This window comes from Lepidochelys kempii, chromosome 5 (genome assembly GCF_965140285.1).
Source record: "Lepidochelys kempii isolate rLepKem1 chromosome 5, rLepKem1.hap1, whole genome shotgun sequence".
Classification (NCBI taxonomy): domain Eukaryota; kingdom Metazoa; phylum Chordata; order Testudines; family Cheloniidae; genus Lepidochelys; species Lepidochelys kempii.
Genome location: NC_136384.1, coordinates 129,634,694 through 129,653,275, shown reverse-complemented (window position 1 = coordinate 129,653,275; position 18,582 = coordinate 129,634,694). Strand labels below are relative to the sequence as shown.

The following is an 18,582-nucleotide window of genomic DNA, read 5'->3' as shown; positions in this document are numbered from 1 at the left end:
GCAGCCACTGGGAATCATCCCATACCACTATGCAGTCCCACCAGTCTGTGCTTGTTTCCCAGGCCCAGAATCGGCGTTCCACGGCATGAACCTGGCTCAACGCCACCATGATCTCCCAATCACCACATGCCATGCTTCTAGGAATGACTCTGTCCATGTCCTCATCAATATAGTAATGGCGCTGTCATCACTTCCTCACCCAGTTTTTCAGGTACTGCACATACTGCTGGATAATGCATGAGGTATTTACAATAGTCAAAACTGCAGCGGGGATCTGAGCGGGCTCCATACTTGCCATGCTATGGTGCCTGCACGGGTAATCCTGGAAAAAGGGCGTGAAATGTAGGAGAGCAGAGTAGCAGCGGAAGAGGTGCTGTTTGGTTCACGATAGCTGATAAAAGGCGGGAAATGGTTGTCTTCTGTAGCTTTCACGGAAGCAGCAGCCCAGGACAGACAACATGGAGAAGCTCAGTAGTGCGGCAAGAGCGGGAGAGCAGAGTTGACAGCAGAAGCTGTGCTGCTCGGTTCACGATGCCCAAGCAGAGTTGGCAGTGGAAGCGGTCAATGAGGAAGAGAGAAAGAGTAGATACTTATAGAGATTACATAGAAAGATGAGAGGAAATGAGAGGTGGATTCATAGTACCAGGATAGAAGCGGTGCACCGTACTGCACCATCTGCTGAAAAAAGTATGGCGCCTGCACGCCAAAAAGGCGCAAAATGATTGTCTGCCATAGCTTTCACGGAAGGAGGAGCGACTGACGACACACACCCAGAAACACCCGCGATGTTTGCCCCATCATGCACTCGGAGCTGAACCCAGAATTCCAATGGGCAGCGGGGGCTGCAGGAACTGGGGGATAGCTACCCACAGTGCACTGCTCCGACATTCAATGCTACCCTCAGTACTGTGGACGCACTCCGCCGAATTCATGCGCTTCACCGAATGTATAAAATCGCTTCCAAAAATTCGAATAAAATAATTTTGTACTGCAGACATACCCTTAGTTATTGAAAAACATTAAACCGCTTATAAAAAAAAACATGCTTTCAAGTTTGCAAGAATTAGATTATAAATCTTGATTAGTGCCAAGGACAATAGCCTAGTGGTGGTAAATACATTACACAGGACAACTACTCCAACAAGAATAGTGAAAAAACTCTGCAGCACTTAATACTCACTTCCTTCAACTATTTACAGTATTTTCTATTTACAGAATATTAAATCATTATCTCCTTAGCTAAACACAAAGTAAGACATGAAATTTTAAGTAAGTAGTAACTATTATCCAACTCAGATACCCACCTTGTCAACCAATGTCCAAAGTCGGGTCGATGAGCCCACTGAACTCCCGTCTGATTTAATGAACGAAGTAACCGACAGCAAATAAGGATGATTAATGGACTTGCTAAACCCATCCACTTTTCTGAGCCTTTTAGAAATTCACTTGAAGAGGTGACTTTTCCCAATTTTGAGTCACATGATGGTATATCAACCTTCCTGCACTGGGTGGTTTCCTCAATATCTTCAAAATTTTGTTTCACAGCAGTACTAAGCTGAAGATCACATTCTTTCACAAGAAAGTAGTGTCTACAAATTTCTTGGCACAGTGCCAGGCAAAGAGTATTGATAAGAAAATACCAGGTTTGGTGCTCCTCTTCTATAAAGCTGCTTGCTCCCAGGCTCACAGCATAGCCAACAGTTCCTGCCAAAATGAGTACATCTAGTTCTGACCAGCTGGAACTGGAGACAGCTGGGTTCTGTGAACAGAAAATGTGTCATTGGTGAAATAATCTGAAAAACATATTACTTCAGTGTGTTTTTAAAATGTGCTTGCAGTTACTTGTTCAGTGACAACAAATCCTAAGCAAAAAGACAAATTATGTAATTTTTCTCAATGGCATTTCCTGCACTTTTACTCTTAAATAAGGGTAATGTTAGTGTAATCCACTGATTTAGCACCATAACACATTTAACTATACTATCATTTTATATCTCCCCAAGGTAACGAACGTCTCTCTGAATAATCACCAATACGCACTTCAGCTTCAGGTTCTCTACAATCATGTGACAGAAGGCGTGGAGCAGCTCTTTCTTGTTGCACATCAATAGATCTAAAAATAGAACTCTTGCAGTAATCAAAAAAATGAGTAGAGATACCACTAACAAGCACCGCTCTAGATCTCTAGTCATTCTTGGCTTGATAAAGTGAAAAAATCATCTCAAATTACCAGCAGCTATTGCAGACATCTTGCTACCTATTGCTACCTTGCAAACTGAACAGTGTATTTATATCATGATAAAGAGAGTGTTAAATAGTGGGTGTTTAAATATGTATTTCACATGTTATATATGGCTACAACAATACTCTTGGCCTGATTTTTTCATTATTTCAATTTTCTGCTCACTGCAGCTACATAGAACCATCCTCAATGTCCACGGCTGGGAAGAGATGGCTATATACTCACGAAGCATGCCAATGAGCACTTTGGGAGAAGTGCTGCCTGAACAATCCTTTCTTTTAATTGTAAGTAATTTTCTCTGTTGGGAAATACACTAAAGAAAGAGCATATCATGAATAAGAACTATTGATACTTTGAAGAACAGTAAAGAGACTATTTTAAAGCCAAATCCCAAACATGGTAAATGATTTATATTTAAAAACAAATTTCTCTGAATGCATATTCTGTAGATTCACTTTCTTAGCTATGTGCTCCTCCACTTGACCTTGTGAGCAGACTTTAAAAAAGCACTGAATATCCAGGAACCTTATACACACTAGTCAAATGTACTTTCTCCAAAACTGTGTATAGTGCACCATGATTTCTAAGCTTTAGTTCTTTTTTTAGACCTCTCCCCCTTACAACAGACAATTAAGGAAAGTAAAGTGATATTATATTAAACATAAAATCATGAAATCTGAAGACCACTGACGTAGTTCACTTCAGAACAGATTTAATTTCCTAAGCAACAGGCCACAGCTGTGAGGGTAGGAGAAATGTGGTATGTATGGAAAACACATACTACAGCTTACTGTGCTATTTGATATGGTTTAAAATTAATATAATGGTCAAGCCATTGTATCTAAAGATAGTGACTAGCTGCAGTGGCCCAGAACATAATATTTTGTTGCATAGAGTACCTTGCTAAAAGCACTGGCCATGGTGTGTGGAAAACTGTCCTGTGAAGAGAGTTATATGTCAGCCTAGCTAAGCAATCTAGTTTTTCTATACTAAGCAGCTGTTATTAAATTTAAAAAGTGTTCTCCCAGAAACAAGCACCTCCAACAGTTAATTTGACAGTTCTGATTACATGGAGGACACACAGTTCAACCCTGAGATGCTTACAATAAAACTAGTTTGTGTTCAGCACGTTTGGTTTTGCATAGTCAGTGATTTCACCTTAAATAGCTTGTCCTAGTAACCACTGCAGGGTTTAATCTCGATCAGAAAAACATTTGCCAACTATTAAACATTAGTACTGTATGTGAGAGATCACAATTTTTCCTGTACTTACAAAGTATCTTCATTATCTCAGACACTGCTGTGTGGTAACTGTTGGACATAGGTATTGTTTATGTGCCATTAAGTACTGACTTCAGATGTAGAATGATAGAATATCAGGGTTGGAAGGGACGTCAGGAGGTCATCTAGTCCGACTCCCTACTCCAAGCAGGACCAATCCCCAACTAAATCATCCCAGCCACAGCTTTGTCAAGCCTGACCTTAAAAATATCTAAGGAAGGAGATTCCACCACCTCCCTAGGTAACGCATTCCAGTGTTTCACCACCCTCCTAGTGAAAAAGTTTTTCCTAATATCCAACCTAAACCTCCCCCACTGCAACTTGAGACCATTACTCCTTGTTCTGTCATCTGCTACCACTGAGAACAGTCTAGATCCATCCTCTTTGGAACCCCCTTTCAGGTAGTTGAAAGCAGCTATCAAATCCCCCCTCATTCTTCTCTTCCGCAGACTAAACAATCCCAGTTCCCTCAGCCTCTCCTCAGAAGTCATGTGTTCCAGTCCGCTAATCATTTTTGTTGCCCTCCGCTGGACTCTCTCCAATTTATCCACATCCTTCTTGTAGTGTGGGGCCCAAAACTGGACACAGTACTCCAGATGAGGCCTCACCAATGTCGAATAGAGGGGAACGACCACATCCCTCGATCTGCTGGCAATGCCCCTACCTATACATCCCAAAATGCCATTGGCCTTCTTGGCAACAAGGGCACACTGTTGACTCATATCCCGCTTCTCGTCCACTGTAACCCCTAGGTCCTTTTCTGCAGAACTGCTGCCGAGCCATTCGGTCCCTAGTCTGTAGCGGTGCATGGGATTGTTCCATCCTAAGTGCAGGACTCTGCACTTGTCCTTGTTGAACCTCATCAGATTTCTTTGGGCCCAATCCTCTAATTTGTCTAGGGCCCTGTGTATCCTATCCCTACCTTCCAGCGTATTTACCTCTCCTCCCAGTTTAGTGTCATCTGCAAACTTGCTGAGGGTGCAATCCACGCCATCCTCCAGATCATTAATGAAGATATTGAACAAAACCGGCCCCAGGACCGACCCTTGGGGCACTCCACTTGATACCGGCTGCCAACTAGACATGGAGCCATTGATCACTACCCATTGAGCCCGACAATCTAGCTAACTTTCTATCCACCTCATAATCCATTCATCCAGCCCATACTTCTTTAACTTGCTGGCAAGAATATGGTGGGAGACCGTTCAAAAGCTTTGCTAAAGTCAAGGAACAACACGTCCAGCACTTTCCCCTCATCCACAGAGCCAGTTATCTCGTCATAGAAGGCAGTTAGATTAGTCAGGCATGACTTGCCCTTGGTGAATCCATGCTGACTGTTCCTGATCACTTTCCTCTCCTCTAAGTGCTTCAGAATTGATTCCTTGAGGACCTTCTCCATGATTTTTCCGGGGACTGAGGTGAGGCTGACTGGCCTGTAGTTCCCAGGATCCTCCTCCTTCCCTTTTTTAAAGATGGGCACTACAGTAGCCTTTTTCCAGTCGTCCAGGACCTCCCCCGATCGCCATCAGTTTTCAAAGATAATGGCCAATGGCTCTGCAATCATATCCGCCAACTCTTTTAGCACTCTCGGATGCTGTGCATCCGGCCCCATGGACTTGTGCTCGTCCAGCTTTTCTTAATAGTCCTGAACCACTTCTTTCTCCACAGAGGGCTGGTCACCTCCTTCCCATGCTGCGCTGCCCAGTGCAGTAGTCTGGGAGCTGACCTTGTTTGTGAAGACAAAGGCAAAAAAAGCATTGAGTATATTAGCTTTTTCCACATCCTCTGTCACTAGGTTGCCTCCCTCATTCAGTATGGGACCCACACTTTCCTTGACTTTCTTGTTGTTGCTAACATACCTGAAGAAACCCTTCTTGTTACTCTTAACATCTCTTGCTAGCTGCAACTCCAGGTGTGATTTGGCCTTCCTGATTTCACTCCTGCATATATGTAGACCATATATATCAGATTTTTAACTCTCAGGATGTTGACTATCTCTATGTTTTCCAATGCAAACTCCAAAATGTTGGCTTATCTTGTAAGATTTGCTAACAAGTTATGCATTTTCACCCAAAAATTAAACCTATATATAATCAGGTAATAAACAAGTTTAGCCTCAGCATCTAATTAAGACTAATCTGGAGTTTTGATTTGTGGGAACCAAGCTGTGCAAAGTCTAAATGTAGTCTGTTATTCACCACCTGGAGTTCGTGAGCTGAGTAAACAGGGCAGGTGGTGTACCTGAAGCAGGTATTAGATATTATTAATTCATACTAACAGCATGGACCATGTGCGTATGGTTGGAGGTAAAGGAGCACATTACACCAAAACCTCTGCATTTACAAATTAAAATTACAGAATGTGATTATACAGAATTGAAATTTCAGCTGAATGAGAGTTTCCAGATGAAATACATCCCAAGTCAGTGATCTAAACTTCTTATCATCTGAAGCCTGTTTGGTGGATTATGTACTAATACTTACTCATTCCAGTTAACAGACAAGGTTACATCACAGAAACCACCAGCATTAGCACTAACCTCTTGTTTAACAGTCTCAGCAGAGACACCCAAAAAGAGTGAAAATGTATTGAGACCGAAATGTGCATAAGCATGCCATTAGACCACAGGAGATTTAAGTCACAGCAACTCCAATGCATTCACCTCTGTACTCCAAGTTCTGTATTTAAGGGGACTTGTCAAGGTTCCTCCCCCACTCTGAACGCTAGGGTACAGATGTGGGGACCTGCCTGAAAACCTCCCAAGCTTACTTTTACCAGCTTAGGTTAAAACTTCCCCAAGGTACAAATTAATTCTATCCTTTGTCCTTGGAATATCCACTGCCACCACCAAACTCTAACTGGGTTTACTGGGAAACATAGTTTGGACACTTCTTTCCCCCCAAAATCCTCCCAACCCTTGCATCCCACTTCCTGGGAAAGGTTTGGTAAAAATCCTCACCAATTTGCATAGGTGACCACAGACCCAAACTCTTGGATCTGAGAACAATGAAAAAGCATTCAGTTTTCTAGAAATAGAAGTAAATAGAAGTAAAGGAATCACCTCTGTAAAATCAGGATGGTAGATACCTTACAGGATAATTAGATTCAAAACTTTGAGAATCCCTTTAGGCAAAACCTTAAGTTACAAAAAAGACACACAGACAGAAATAGTCATTCTATTCAGCACAGTTCTTTTCTCAGCTATTTAAAGAAATCATAGTCTAACACATACCTAGCTAGATTACTTACTAAAAGGTCTAAGACTCCATTCCTGTTCTATCCCCGGCAAAAGCAGCGTACCGACAGACACAGAGCCTTTGTTTTTTTCCCTCCTCCCAGCTTTTGAAAATATCTTGTCTCCTCATTGGTCATTTTGGTCAGGTGCCAGCGAGGTCACCTTTAGCTTCTTAACCCTTTACAGGTGAGAGGATTTTTCCTCTGGCCAGGAGGGATTTTAAAGGGGTTTACCCTTCCCTTTATATTTATGACAGGACTAGTGTAGCCAACCTGTGCCTCCAGAAGCTACAGGAATCTCAGATCCCTTCACCCTCCTATCAGACAATTTATGTGTCTTCTTTTAAAGATTTAACACTTCCTCTTACAGAAATATATATCTCGTACCTTGTGGTTATCAGCACCAACCCATGGGCCCTTGACACAGCAGTAAGCTTCATAAATTGGAAACAACTGAAATGTAAGTCACTGGGGAAATCATGAAACAACTTTATGGGAGCAATCAAACTAATGGGAAAGTTTCTGGTGTTTCTCCAAACTTGCTCCATTTCTATGCCCATGTCAATACAGTTTCAGTGCAGCAGCTTAGTGTGACAGCTTAATATTCCTGTTGCAGAGACAATTACTTCAGCAGAATTACACTAGTAACCAAACAATCCCTCTGCACAACAGCAAGTCTCATGCACTCTCAAAGTCTAGAAAACAGTAAGAAAAATAGATTTATCAGGACTGATATTAATCCTGGTTGCATTGTTGTGGCTTTTCTGACTATTAATAAACATTATGGTAGGGCTTCAAGACGTCAATCAGGACTGGAGCCCCATTTTGCTGGGCACTGTACAGATTTATGTAAGACAATCCCTGTTCTCGAAGGCTTACAACCTAGAAGTCAAAATGGAGTAGAGGATAGGGACATAATATATAAATAAATATGGTGAATTGACAAAGCTTTGGTATATGTTTTGTTATTTAAATGGCAGGAATGGTTAAACGAAGAGCTAATGGAACTAACCGAATACAACAGAAGTTCACCTACCTCACCAGAATCAGCAAACAGGGTTCTTTATGCATCACTGACAAATGGACCTGTTCCCCTAAGGGCATATCCTCCTCACCTCCATAATAACCATGTTTTCTCCTCCTGCTCCCGCCAACAGTCCCCCCATACACACACAACTCTATGGTTCCTGAGAGAGGGACACATTCAGTGATCAACCCCACATTCCCTCACACAGAAAGCACGTACAAAATAAATCTGTGCCTCATTACTGAATGTCATCATTAAAGGTTAGCTACGACTTAGCTCATGAAACACTAAATTTAGATTTCTGTGTCAGTAGCTGACTTATTGAGAACTACCCTGAAATGGATTTTGTAAAAGCATTGTGGGGTACCACGGTTAGGGCTCAATCCTTCAAGCTCTGGAGCCTCTTCAACCCCCATTAATTTTCTAGTCATTGCTGGTACTCAACACCTTAAAGGACTGACACCCTCATTATATCAAGCAAACTGTATATGGAATCCTTAATTTATAAATATGGATTTTCTAAGCAGCAGGCTTGCAAAACCAACCTAGTATCTGCAAGTCAAGTTGGGTTCTTTCTAGTTTGTGCGTCACCACGAGTAGTAAAAATTTTGCAGCCCAAATAAGTTCTTGATGCAATTCTCTTGCCACCATTGGGTTAATCAGTGTAACTAGGACATAATTAGACAATGGGAATGCACAGGCCCTTGCAATTGAAATTAACGTTTCTGTTAACATGTGGGGCAGAAAAATACAGTTCACTCACAAAGCTGTGCAGCTTCTGGAGGGCTGATCGTACAATAAAGAGTTATTTTTACACTAAAGTAAATATCAGCGACTAAATACATAAGTTTCAGAGTAACAGCCGTGTTAGTCTGTATTCGCAAAAAGAAAAGGAAAGCTTATGCTCTAATAAATTGGTTAGTCTCTAAGGTGCCACAAGTCCTCCTTTTCTTTTTGTAAATACATAAGTAATTTTTACACACTCACTTTTCAGACTAGAAATTATAAGATTTGGGGGATGCTGGTAAAGAGTCTAACATTCCTGAAGTCATTTTCTTGGCTTCTGCTCATTTGGACACAAAGTGAGCTAATCTTGATTTCCAACTGTGCTACCTTCCATGTGACGGAACAGCATTGATTACAAGGTTCCTAATCAGGTTTTTCCAGAATGCTGGGATCACATTTCAAAGCTACCCAATCACTGCACCATCTCATTCGTACTAACGAATGAAAGAAAAGGTCTTAATGTGAACTGCAGTTTGGTGCTTTGGTAGTTAAACAGGAGATAAAAAAAATACCATATTGGGGGAACCAATAAAAATTAAGCAGAAGACAAAAATTCAATGAAATACAATTTATTTGAATTGCATTTTATTAATGGTAGTAATACTCCAGAGCTGTTGCATTCTGAGCACTTTCAAAATGTCTCTTACTTAGGCTGGCCCCAATTTTTAAGAGAAATAGCAAAACATGACTACAAACAGTAACACTACATATTACACTTCAAGACAATCCAGTAACTTTGAATTGAGGCACTAGACAAATAAGTTAACATTTTGAAGATTTGCTAGGATTTATAAAGGACTGCAGCATTATTTAAAGCCTTACATGTCACTGAGGGAGTAAGTGATTGTGAAAAGATGTAGTAATCAAAAGTTATTTATAGCATCCAGGAAGCAGATGTTAACACTGCCTAAAGCATTATGGTCTCCAGAAAATTCATGAACTTGATAATCAGCTCCTACATTCAAGCACAGGAAAAAAGCCACATTGAAGGACATGTACTTCAGGTTTCAGAGTAACAGCCGTGTTAGTCTGTATTCGCAAAAAGAAAAGGAGGACTTGTGGCACCTTAGAGACTAACCAATTTATTAGAGCATAAGCTTTCGTGAGCTACAGCTCACTTCCTCAGATGCATATCGTGGAAACTGCAGCAGGCTTTATATATACACAGAGAATATGAAACAATACCTATTCCCACCCCACTGTCCTGCTGGTAATAGCTTATCTAAAGTGATTTCCAGCACAAATCCAGGTTTTCTCACCCTCCACCCCCCCACACAAATTCACTCTCCTGCTGGTGATAGCCCATCCAAAGTGACAACTCTTTACACAATGTGCATGACAATCAGGCTGGGCTATTTCCTGCACAAATCCAGGTTCTCACATCCCCCCCACCCCCATACACACACAAACTCACTCTCCTGCTGGTAATAGCTCATCCAAACTGACCACTCTTCAAGTTAAAATCCAAGTTAAACCAGAACATCTGGGGGGGGGGGGGGGGGTAGGAAAAAACAAGAGGAAACAGGCTACCTTGCATAATGACTTAGCCACTCCAAGTCTCTATTTAAGCCTAAATTAATAGTATCCAATTTGCAAATGAATTCCAATTCAGCAGTTTCTCGCTGGAGTCTGGATTTGAAGTTTTTTTGTTGTAAGATAGCGACCTTCATGTCTGTGATCGCGTAACCAGAGAGATTGAAGTGTTCTCCGACTGGTTTATGAATATTATAATTCTTGACATCTGATTTGTGTCCATTTATTCTTTTACGTAGAGACTATCCAGTTTGACCAATGTACATGGCAGAGGGGCATTGCTGGCACATGATGGCATATATCACATTGGTGGATGTGCAGGTGAACGAGCCTGATAGTGTGGCTGATGTTATTAGGCCCTGTGATGGTGTCCCCTGAATAGATATGTGGGCACAGTTGGCAACGGGCTTTGTTGCAAGGATAAGTTCCTGGGTTAGTGGTTCTGTTGTGTGGTATGTGGTTGTTGGTGAGTATTTGCTTCAGGTTGCGGGGCTGTCTGTAGGCAAGGACTGGCCTGTCTCCCAAGATTTGTGAGAGTGTTGGGTCATCCTTTAGGATAGGTTGTAGATCCTTAATAATGCGTTGGAGGGGTTTTAGTTGGGGGCTGAAGGTGACGGCTAGTGGCGTTCTGTTATTTTCTTTGTTAGGCCTGTCCTGTAGTAGGTAACTTCTGGGAACTCTTCTGGCTCTATCAATCTGTTTCTTTACTTCTGCAGGTGGGTATTGTAGTTGTAAGAAAGCTTGACAGAGATCTTGTAGGTGTTTGTCTCTGTCTGAGGGGTTGGAGTACTTCAGAGACTTCCTTCAGAGATATGAACTAAATGCTTTATTTAAAATTATATAGATATAGATAAATAAAAGATCTGAAGCCATTAACAGATGGTCGAATACATTTTTGTTGTAAAACAAATTTGGACGAGGGATTTATTCAACCTAACAAGATGCATCTTCTAGGTTCTACACTGGCAACACCAAACTCTTAAACTGGAAAAGAACAGTCTTTCTTGCCCTCTAAGTATTTGAGATGTCATCTCAGTTCCTGCAGAAGCCAGAGATCTGACATTGCAGTGGTTCTCAAACTTACTTGATCGCGCCCCCCCACTTGTGTGTCTGTAGTATTTATGCCCCCCACTCCTGCCACACAAGTACATATACCAATTTTAAAAAGCCATGCAAGTTTCACTAAATATTAAAAACAGTAAGGTACTGACACCCCATTACTTCTGCTGGCGGTGGCGCTTCCCTCAGATACAGGCACCCAGCCAGCAGCCGCCGCTCTCTAACTACCCAGCTCTGAAGGCGGAGTGGAGAAAGGTGGCTGCTGGCCAGGTGCCCAGCTCTGAAGGCAGCACAGCTGCCAGCAGTGGGGAGCACAGCTGCCAGCAGCGGCAGCACAGAAGCAAGAGTGGCATGGAATATATAACTCTATGAACTCACCCAAGAAGTTTGCTCTTTATGCCCTAACCAACCCACAAAAAAATATGTGATTTCACTGTGATTTAAGTAGACCCCTACTGATGTGTGTGGAGGAATCAACTTTGCTAGTTATTCATTACTGTGGATAAAATGGGGGCAGTAAGCTTTCCCCCCACAAAAAAAAGCTTCTCATACCCCCCCAGAATATACTCTGCACCCTGCTCCCGGTTTGAGAACCTCTGTGATACTGTAATGCAAGGAAGAAAGGGAATGATTTTATAGTACTATTTGTAATTCATGTCTACTCATGTATACCTTTAGCAATCCATCTTTATATATTTCAGTTAAAAGCATCTGGCTAAGCATCTGCAACTGGAGTTGGGAATGAAGCATGTATAGACATACCTGAGCTAGCTTTAATCCAGTGTGAATATCAATAGCACCCATGCTGCTCCAAGCCCACCCTGTCCCCTGGGTCCTTATTACATGGGCAGCCAGCCTGTGCTGAAGTTTGTGCTGCCACAGCTTCACTGCTATCATCATAGAATATCAGGGTTGGAAGGGACCTCAGGAGGTCATCTAGTCCAATCCCCTGCTACCAATCCCCAATTTTTGCCCCAGATCCCTAATGGCTCCCTCAAGGATTGAACTCACAACCCTGGGTTTAGCAGGCCAATGCTCAAACCCCCAATTAGCATGCTAGCTACATTAAAGCCAGCTCAGGTATGTGTACATATGCGTCAATCACACTTTCAACTGCAGTGTAGACAAACCCTCAGCACCTCTACATTTCTTTACAAAACATGACATACAAAAATTTCCCTTGGATTGACAGTCTCAAAAACCTTCCTATCCAACAGACACTACTGCACCTCAACCTGCAAAATCCACTCCCCCATTTAACCCAGGCCCTTAGGCAAAGCATGGGAAAACATGCAAGTCTTCCAGCATGACTTGAAAGTCAAACATCTGGAAACTGTTGAACTTCAATTTTAACGTGTATTTTTCAGTTTTTTGTGGTATGACTACACTGCAGCAGGGAGCAAGCCTCCCAAAAGACACAGACTCATGCAAGCGGGGATCCAGCTAGCATTCTAAAAATAGCAGTGTGAACGTTGTGGCTCCAGCAAAGACTTTGTCTAGCCACCCAAGCTCAGACCCAGTTGGAGGGGAGAAGTGGGGGAGGTTTGAGAGCCCAAACTGCTGCCCAAGCCACATTGCTTGCGCGGCTAGCGTGAGAGCCTATCTACCCAGGCTGGAAGGCTCACTTCCAGCTCAAGTGTTGACAAGTGGCAGCTGGTCAACCTTGGCACAAGTGGGGGATAGTAGAAACGCCTGGGGCTCCCCATACCAGAACTCTCCCCTTAGCCCCAGTTCTCTGGGAGCTCTGCCCCCTAATTCTCACCCCACTTGGCCCTGGTCCCTGAAGTCTCCCTCCTCCCTTTACCCTAATTCCTCCCTTCACCCCAGCCCCTGGTGCGTACTCACTGCCCTGCCTGCCTCCCGAAAGTTCACCGTTAGCCGCAAGTCCCTAGGGCTCCCTCTGCCCTAGGCCAGGAGCAACAGATTTACCAGCTCAGAAGGGTGGCTATTCTGCCCATTTGGCCTTTCTTCCTGCTTCCTTAGCTCCTGGTCAACGTCTCCTCCAGCTCCTTCTCCCCCACAGACTGCGCAGTGAAGGACTGATCGGAAGCAAGCCACAAGGATTTTGGGTGGGGTCCAAGGCGTTGGATTCACTGCCCAAACCACAGGCTACAGTGACAATACAGCACAGTAAAGCGTTACACTCTAATTGCCCCCATTCAAAACCCTAGCAGCTTGCCTCCTATCAGACTTTCACTGTATAGTCTGCGCACTTGCCATGGGGCGATGGAGAAAGACTTCTGGAGGCTGTTATTAAATACAAATTGCTAACAGAATATAGTTGCTGTGTTCTCAATTCATATTTAGTGACACAGGTATTTGTGTGGACTTTTACAGGAGGGGCGGTGCCCTAATGCCCTCTATACATAAGCCACCACTGGTGTAGACATACACCTTCAAAGTTATTTGCATCCTCTGAAAACCACCAAGGGAGGCTGGCATCATGGACCATTCAGAGATGGGAGTTAACATCTCAATAGTGAATGAGAAATGATAGGTAAGGTGTGGACTGACTGATGGACCCTGAAAGTGAAGACAAACAGCTTATGTTTGATGCTATAGAAAAGAGCAAGCAAGTGGAGGGATGCCATGGATAAAGCAACAGGCTAGTAAAATGATATTTGAAGCAGCATTCTGAATGGATATAAGCAGTGCAAGATTTGTCAAGGCCAGAGAAAGGGATGTTGCAGCAATCAAGACACAAGATGACCGAGCTTGGACAAGAATGTTAGCTGTATCTTATATTACGCTGAAAGAATCTGCAAGACTGAGATGTGCCCTGGGTATGAGGACCTACAGAGATGCCACATTTGAACATGTCACCCAGGTTATGGCCTGAGTGACAGGTAAGACTGGTGGTGTTGTCCATAGCAATCAAGAAAAGAGGAGAGGGGAGATTAAGAGCAGACTAGCATGACCAGTGTTTCCTGATGAAGTGTTGACAGATTTGTCACAATGCTTTTGTGCAAAGAGTAAGAACTCTCACATAAACCCATGAAGACCAGAAAATTGAGTTAAGGTTCAACATCTTAACCTTATTGCCTAATTTCTTTCCAATGAATTTTAGGATATTTTCAAGAAAACATCTTCAGTCACACATAAAACTCGAAACAGCAAAAGAAGAACTTCTGCAGCCCTCAAGCTAGATGAATTTGTTTTATGCTTGTAAGTGAAGTGACTCATTGGCTCAAGGAAAAAAAGTTCCCTTTAACCTGACTTTGAGTAGATCAGTACAAATGCACACTTTTGAGTATATGCCTAGGCTTGGCAGAATTTGATTTCTTTAATAAATTCAATGGATAATATAGATGTTTATTTTTAAGCTTTTTTTTTTTTAATTATCTGTTTAAATTTTCACAGTTGTGGAAAATTGGGGAGGGGGGGACAATGATTTAATGACAGCAGATGTTGAGATTCGAAAAGTTAAACATACCTAAATGTTGCACTCCTCCAGCTCCACTAATGCCAGCATTACAACACATTTTATATACATTAAGGTGGGACTCTAATTTAAAGTTCTCAAGCAGCACTTTTCTTACTTTGCCTATTGTAAATTTTGATCATCGTCAGTGGAAACTGTGTGTCTGTGCGCGTATACCAACATTTACCAATACAAATCTAATCCTTCCAAGAACCTTCCAGCAAACCGACCACAGGGAGGGGAGAGGCATTCTTGCCTTGAGTAATGGAACGCTTAATTCAATGCTATGTAAAGAAACATGGCTCTCTGCATATCCTCAGCCCCTTCCACCTGTTCAAGTTCTATTGAGGATGGAGTGTGGGGATCTTCACTGATAATCTATATGAACTCAAGTTACAGGTAAGCAATTTTCTCCAAGTCCTAACCATTATTTTTTCGCTTGTTGCTATTTATAAAATTGGCACTATGAAAAAAATGTGGAAAACTGTAGAAAGAAAAAAAAAAAAGAGTACCCAGCACTGCTCACCATGAGTAAATATTTCCATTTCAGCAGAGACTATTAAGGCACTATGAAATGTTAGCAGCATCAAGGTCAGACTGCTTTTAGTTAAAGCAACATTAATCTAAGAGATACATCTCCTTATTTCATAGTAAATAAAATAAAAGCTAAAAGTCAAAGCCTAAGTAAGAAAATTCAGAGATGACTGAAGTGTGTATAGGCCATTTTGAGATCAACATTCCTTTTCCAGAGTAGACTGTGCAATTCGGTCTCTTGCTCAGCAGATCCTGCCTTTCGTTGATTAGTTCATTATTTTAACAAGTATTTGCTGTTTGGCACCAAAAAGTTAAGCTAACCAGCTATCAGACCACAAAATGAATTATTCTTTTTACAATCAAGACAGTAAAGGAAAGGATACAGCTTCTGTATTAAATATTGATTTTTCCATTATTACCACCTGCTGAGGAGGGGCAGCCCATTTTATATAGCTGATGTGGTTTTAAAACCTCTGAATTTGTTTTATGAAACTAAAAAGCTAACAATGCCTGTTTTCTTACTCAAAGTGTTGTCATGTTCCAAGTATCTGGAAAATACAACCAGTTCTTTTCAGTGTGTGGTATTTTGGCATCACCCAAACTGCTTTAGTTGTATACGCAAGTGTCATAGCGTAAGAGGCATGTAACTAGTGTACTGTAACTAGTGTACTGTGTTTCTGATCTACTAAATCAAATGCAAAATTACATTCATTAGAACATTTCTTAAAGTAATGTGAAAACGAACACTTTTTATGATCTTCATTATAGTAATCAGTATGATGCCATAGTGACTATATCACATTTCAATTTCACTATCTTCAGATTATACTATACCTTTAGCATACAACAGGAACTTCAGATAAGACTTGGCTCAAGAACACGTCATAAACAGCAAAAGGCTTCAACTATATTTCTTAAGGAGTGGTCTCACCTTAGCTGGAAGTTTGGGATTCTCAATCATCTTTCCAAAGGCGGATAAAATTACACACATAAGTGCAGAAATCAGCATCATCACTCCAACTGCCGTTAACCATGATATACTGCAGAAATAGCACAAGCTTTCTGCTGATGTGCATACAATTACATGAACTGCACAGAGCATCAGGCACATCAAGTAAAACAGCAGAGAAAACAGCGGAGGTGAGAGTGGCACTTCAAATTCAGCCCTGCTGCTCAGTGCTTTTGACATGCTGAGCAAAAGCAGAAGTAGAACCTAGAAAAGAAAGCAAAAATATTGGGAGGGTCACTAGACAGATTCAAAACTACAATTAGAGTATTCAACAAACATTCAAAGGAAAACAGTTGTTTTCCATACTAAATTGCTAGTAAATATATTTTGCAACAAGGTTGTGCGTGATGGAAGGTACATGCCAGACTGGGCAGTTTTATGCCAACTGTAACTGAAGAATACACTTACATATTTTAGTGTTTTTAAACCAGATATACCAACTGTTGCACAGAAATCTTGCAAGCCCTCCGTATACAAAACTCCCACTGATTTCAATGGCATCCCTGCACAAGGAGGGCTTGCAGAATATGGTTTGAAGTATGAAGAAATGATTACTCACGCTATGTAGTAACTGCAGTTTTTTGAGATGTGTCCCCCTATGGGAGCACCACTCCAGGTGCACTTGCGCCCCCTCTGTAGGGTTGCCAACTTTCTAATTCCAGAAAACCGAACACCCTTCCCCCGCCCCACCCCTTCCAAGGCCTTGCCCTTCCCCCACCTTCCTGAGGCCTCACTTCCCCGCCCACTCCATCCCCTCTCCCTCTGTCGCTTGCTCTTCCCCGCCCTCTCTCGTGCTCATATTCACTGCAAGGCCCCAACAGGCATATTATTGTTTTGACAGCTGTATTATGCTAAGTTCATGTTTTATTTGTTACAGGACGTTAGAGCTGATAGCACAATAATCAAAAAGGGTAATTTTTTTAAAAAATGAAATTTCACAAAGGTTTTCATTATTCTCTCTCTGCCCTCTTCCCATTTTTCGTAACCAGCTCCACGTTTTTTCTTCACTAAAGTTATTGTTAGTGTGTGTGTGGAATTAGAACCACACATTAACACAGCTGCAATGGGTCCATTAAAGGCCCACCCCTGAAGCCCAAATACAAAGCCATGGAGCACCACCACAGAAATGCACACCTCTCCAGATAACTATATAAATAAATTGGTGGAAACGGACTCCCACCCCTACATGCAGATACACGTGTATTCATGCGTACACATCTAGCATGCACTAACACATATAATTCCACATTATTTAATATTACAATTATTGTTTAATGCCTAGACACCCCAACTAAGATCAGGGCTCCAGGGTGGTAGGTGCTGAATATACACATAAAAAGAGAGAGTCTGCAACAAAGAGTTTATAATGTAGCTCAGCAAAGGTGGGGATAAATGTAGGATACATTGGCTCTTCTGCAATTACTAGTCGACAACTTCACTTTTTAAGAAATAATACATTTCTTGTAGAGTTCCCCTCTCTTTTAAAAACTTGTTATGAAATGAATACACATATTTTATGTCATCAATTTTTTTGCGCGCAAGCCAGCAAAAGGAATAAAAGTCAAAGAAGTTAGGCTGCAAATTGTATTCACACACGTATACAAACATGCGGTAATACACATACCTCTCTACATAAAGACCCACATTCTCTTACACACATACAACACATGCATGCATACACTTGCCTACACAGAGACACTTCTTCATACACTTTTCCAGGGGCTGCCTAAATCACCCAGCCGGGAAGGAGGAGGGTGGGCTGGAGGGGAAAAGATGGGTGTGCGTGTGTGGAGGAGAGACACTGTGGAGGGAAAGAGGCCAAGGATGAGAGCAGGGTCAGGGTGACGGAGAGAGGAGGGGATGTGGGGTGGATGGGGATGCAGAACGCTACAGGTGCATGAGGATGTCGGGGGCACAAGGGTGTAGAGGTGACCGGAGTGCAGGGCTGTGGGGGTGGCAGCTCTGGGAGGTGGAGAGGATGGGTGGGAGAGTGCTGTAAGGGGTACAGAGCTGGGATGGGTAGGTGTGGCAGACAGGACAGGACGGGATGGGGAAGGGATGCAGTGACTGGGGATGCAGAGGGGTTGGGGCAAGGAAGAATGCAGTGATGAGGCTGCAAGAGGGTTGGGACAGGGAGGGATGCAATGATGGGTGAATGGGGGTGCAGCCTCATTCCCAGCACTCGGAGACGGGGATACGACAGACAAACCGCGGTCAGAGGCAGGGCATGCACCGCAGCTCAAACCCAGCCACACAAGGAGTGTGAGGAGAAGAGGGCCGGGCAGCAGCAGGAGAGGCGCCCACCACACGACCCCTCAGCCACCACTTGCGGAACGCTCTCGAGTCATGCTCGCGCTAGTTCCTCCCCTGCCCTGACCCAGCCAATGAGATGCGCCTGCGGGGGGGGGGGGAGCACACGGACCCCCCTGGCTGCCCCTAAAGCTAGGGCCAGACAT

The 18,582-nt window shown here is 42.7% G+C and overlaps 1 protein-coding gene across 11 annotated transcripts in view; it reads right to left on the bottom strand.

The window, feature by feature from the left end:
* Window positions 1-18,582, bottom strand: part of PIGG (phosphatidylinositol glycan anchor biosynthesis class G (EMM blood group)) — a 168,890-nt gene that overhangs the window by 87,736 nt on the left and 62,572 nt on the right. For all 11 annotated transcript variants that reach the window (XM_073345856.2, XM_073345867.2, XM_073345864.2 and 8 more), the window contains 2 exons: window positions 16,049-16,330; window positions 1,305-1,759 (listed from right to left, as the gene is read on the bottom strand). In XM_073345856.2, coding sequence (XP_073201957.1) covers window positions 1,305-1,759; window positions 16,049-16,330 — 737 coding nt within the window. The remainder of the gene's footprint in view (window positions 1-1,304; window positions 1,760-16,048; window positions 16,331-18,582) is intronic.